Source organism: Dipodomys ordii, unplaced genomic scaffold, assembly GCF_000151885.1.
Source record: "Dipodomys ordii isolate 6190 unplaced genomic scaffold, Dord_2.0 Scaffold61, whole genome shotgun sequence".
In the NCBI taxonomy this organism is placed as follows: domain Eukaryota; kingdom Metazoa; phylum Chordata; class Mammalia; order Rodentia; family Heteromyidae; genus Dipodomys; species Dipodomys ordii.
Genome location: NW_012267277.1, coordinates 2,600,680 through 2,602,866, shown reverse-complemented (window position 1 = coordinate 2,602,866; position 2,187 = coordinate 2,600,680). Strand labels below are relative to the sequence as shown.

At 40.5% G+C, this 2,187-nt stretch overlaps 1 protein-coding gene across 1 annotated transcript in view; it reads left to right on the top strand.

The window, feature by feature from the left end:
* Window positions 1-2,187, top strand: part of Inadl (InaD-like (Drosophila)) — a 291,743-nt gene that overhangs the window by 12,045 nt on the left and 277,511 nt on the right. Inside the window, exon 5 of the mRNA XM_013022201.1 lies at window positions 1,243-1,258. Within this exon, the coding sequence (XP_012877655.1) occupies window positions 1,243-1,258 (16 nt within the window). The remainder of the gene's footprint in view (window positions 1-1,242; window positions 1,259-2,187) is intronic.

The following is a 2,187-nucleotide window of genomic DNA, read 5'->3' as shown; positions in this document are numbered from 1 at the left end:
TGAGCCACAGCACCACTTCCGGCTTTTTCTGTTTATGTGGTGCTGAGGAATCGAACCCAGGGCCTCAGGCATGCAAGGCAAGCACTCTACCACTGAGTCACCTTCCCAGCCCAACTTCCACATTTTTGTTTGTAATTGGAGATAAGAGTCTCACAGACTTTTCTGCCCAGGCTGACTTCAAACCCCAATCCTCAGATCTCAGACTCCTAAATAGCTAAGAATACAGGCCCGAGTTAACAGTGACTGCGTATGAATTGAGAGATTTTATTAGTGATTTTCTATTGACTTTCTTATCACTTGAGCCTAAGCTCCACTTTGACATTTTGGAAGTTTATTATAGATAAAGAATCTCGCAGACTTTCTTGTCCAGGTTGACTTCAAATCCTGATTCTCATATCTCAGCATTCTGAATAGCTAAAATTATAGGCCTGAGCCATCAATGTCCCACTGGTTACTAATTTTTTTAAAAATGTTATTTTTATAAATTGTAATGGTAGTTTATGATGAGAATATTGGTGTTAGGGAATGATAGCAGGTTTTTCTTTTATGTAAAGATATGTACCAGAGAGTTTTTAAACAGAAAAATAGATGTCTCTTTTGGGAATGCTTAAACTTGATTTGGAACCTTTTATAGATTTTGGCTTGCACCTTCAGAGTGCAAGCTAGTAAATCTTGTTTTCTTATAACACTAAGTGCTAGCTGATTTATTTAATTTTTATTCATTGAGACAAAAAAAAAAAGACCGCCTGGGACAGTACAAGGTCAAAACACAAGTGAATGTATAGGCATTCTCCAGGTTGTAATTGGAGATGTTTACCCAGTATAATTTGCATAATAAATGTAGTGAAGTGAGACTTTGTTAGCACTTAAAGAAGTCCATTCAGGTTTTGGTGCGTTCAAGTTCACTTCTTCTGTTTCTGGTTGGGTCATACCTACCCCGTCCTTGACCTTTTCCCTCTTTGGCTTCTTCATTTCTTTTTTTTTTTTTTTAAATTTTATTTTGGCTTCTTCATTTCTTATGTGGAACTAGAGATGTGCGAATTGGAGAAGGCTCAGGAAGCACTCGGCACAGTGCCTGTTACCAATAAGTACTGTCACTGGAGCAGCCATCATTAGTTCAGGCTTCTGGGGTAGCAAACATTATTGCTTCCCAGATACTGGCTATCAGCCCAGTCTTGACCTTGTTAAACAGTCCCTAAATTACTGCTTATTACATAGTACCTTCACAATTTCATGTTATAGAGGAGCTGAAGGATGGGTAAGTATGCCTTCATCATCTTGTTCTGTAGTTGGGTTATGTGGGCTGAATGCATAGCTATCAGGGGAGCCTGCTAGCTAGAGGGAAAATGTAAATGTTATCTTGTCTATTTTATTTGCACAGTCCTATTTTTAATGTCCTCAGGTAGATCCACCTTTCTTTTCCCTTAGAAGAAATAGGGCAATCGCTTCTTTCCCTCATGTTCTTTCATTATGTTTTTGTGCCAGGCCTGAGGCTTGAACTCAAGACCTGGATGCTGTCCCTGAGCTTTTGTGTTAATTTAAGGCTAACCCTCTACTACTTTAACCACAGCTCCACTTCTGGAGACAAAGGTCTCACTGACTTTCCTCTCTGCTGGCTTCAAATTGTAATCCTCAGATCTCAGCCTCCTGAGTAGCTAGGATTGCAGGCTTGAGCCTCTAGCAGATGGCTACTCAATTTTTAAAATTTATTTATTTATTATTATTATTGTTATTTTTTTTTTGTGGGTCGTGGGGCTTGAACTCTGGGCTTGGGCACTGTCCCTGTGCTCTTCAGCTCAAGGCAAGCGCTCTACTGCTTGAGCCACAGCACCACTTTTGGTTTTCTAGTGGTTTATTGGAGATACGAGTCTCACAGACTTTGCTGCCCAGGCTGGCTTTGAACCGTGATCCTCAGATCTTAGCCACAGCACTACTCAAATTCTTTATCATTATTTCCCTCCCCTCTCTTCTCCCTTCCCTTACCCATTCCTGTCCTCTCCTCTCCTGCCCCTACCCCTCCACTCCCCTTCCTTCCTCCCTTTTTTATGCTGGTACTGGGGCTTGAATTCAGATACAAGGTATCTCTGACTGTCTGGCCCAGCTTTGCTCTCCTATTTTCTTTCTTTCTTTCTTTCTTTCTTTCTTTCTTTCTTTCTTTCTTTCTTTCTTTCTTTCTTTCTTTCTTTC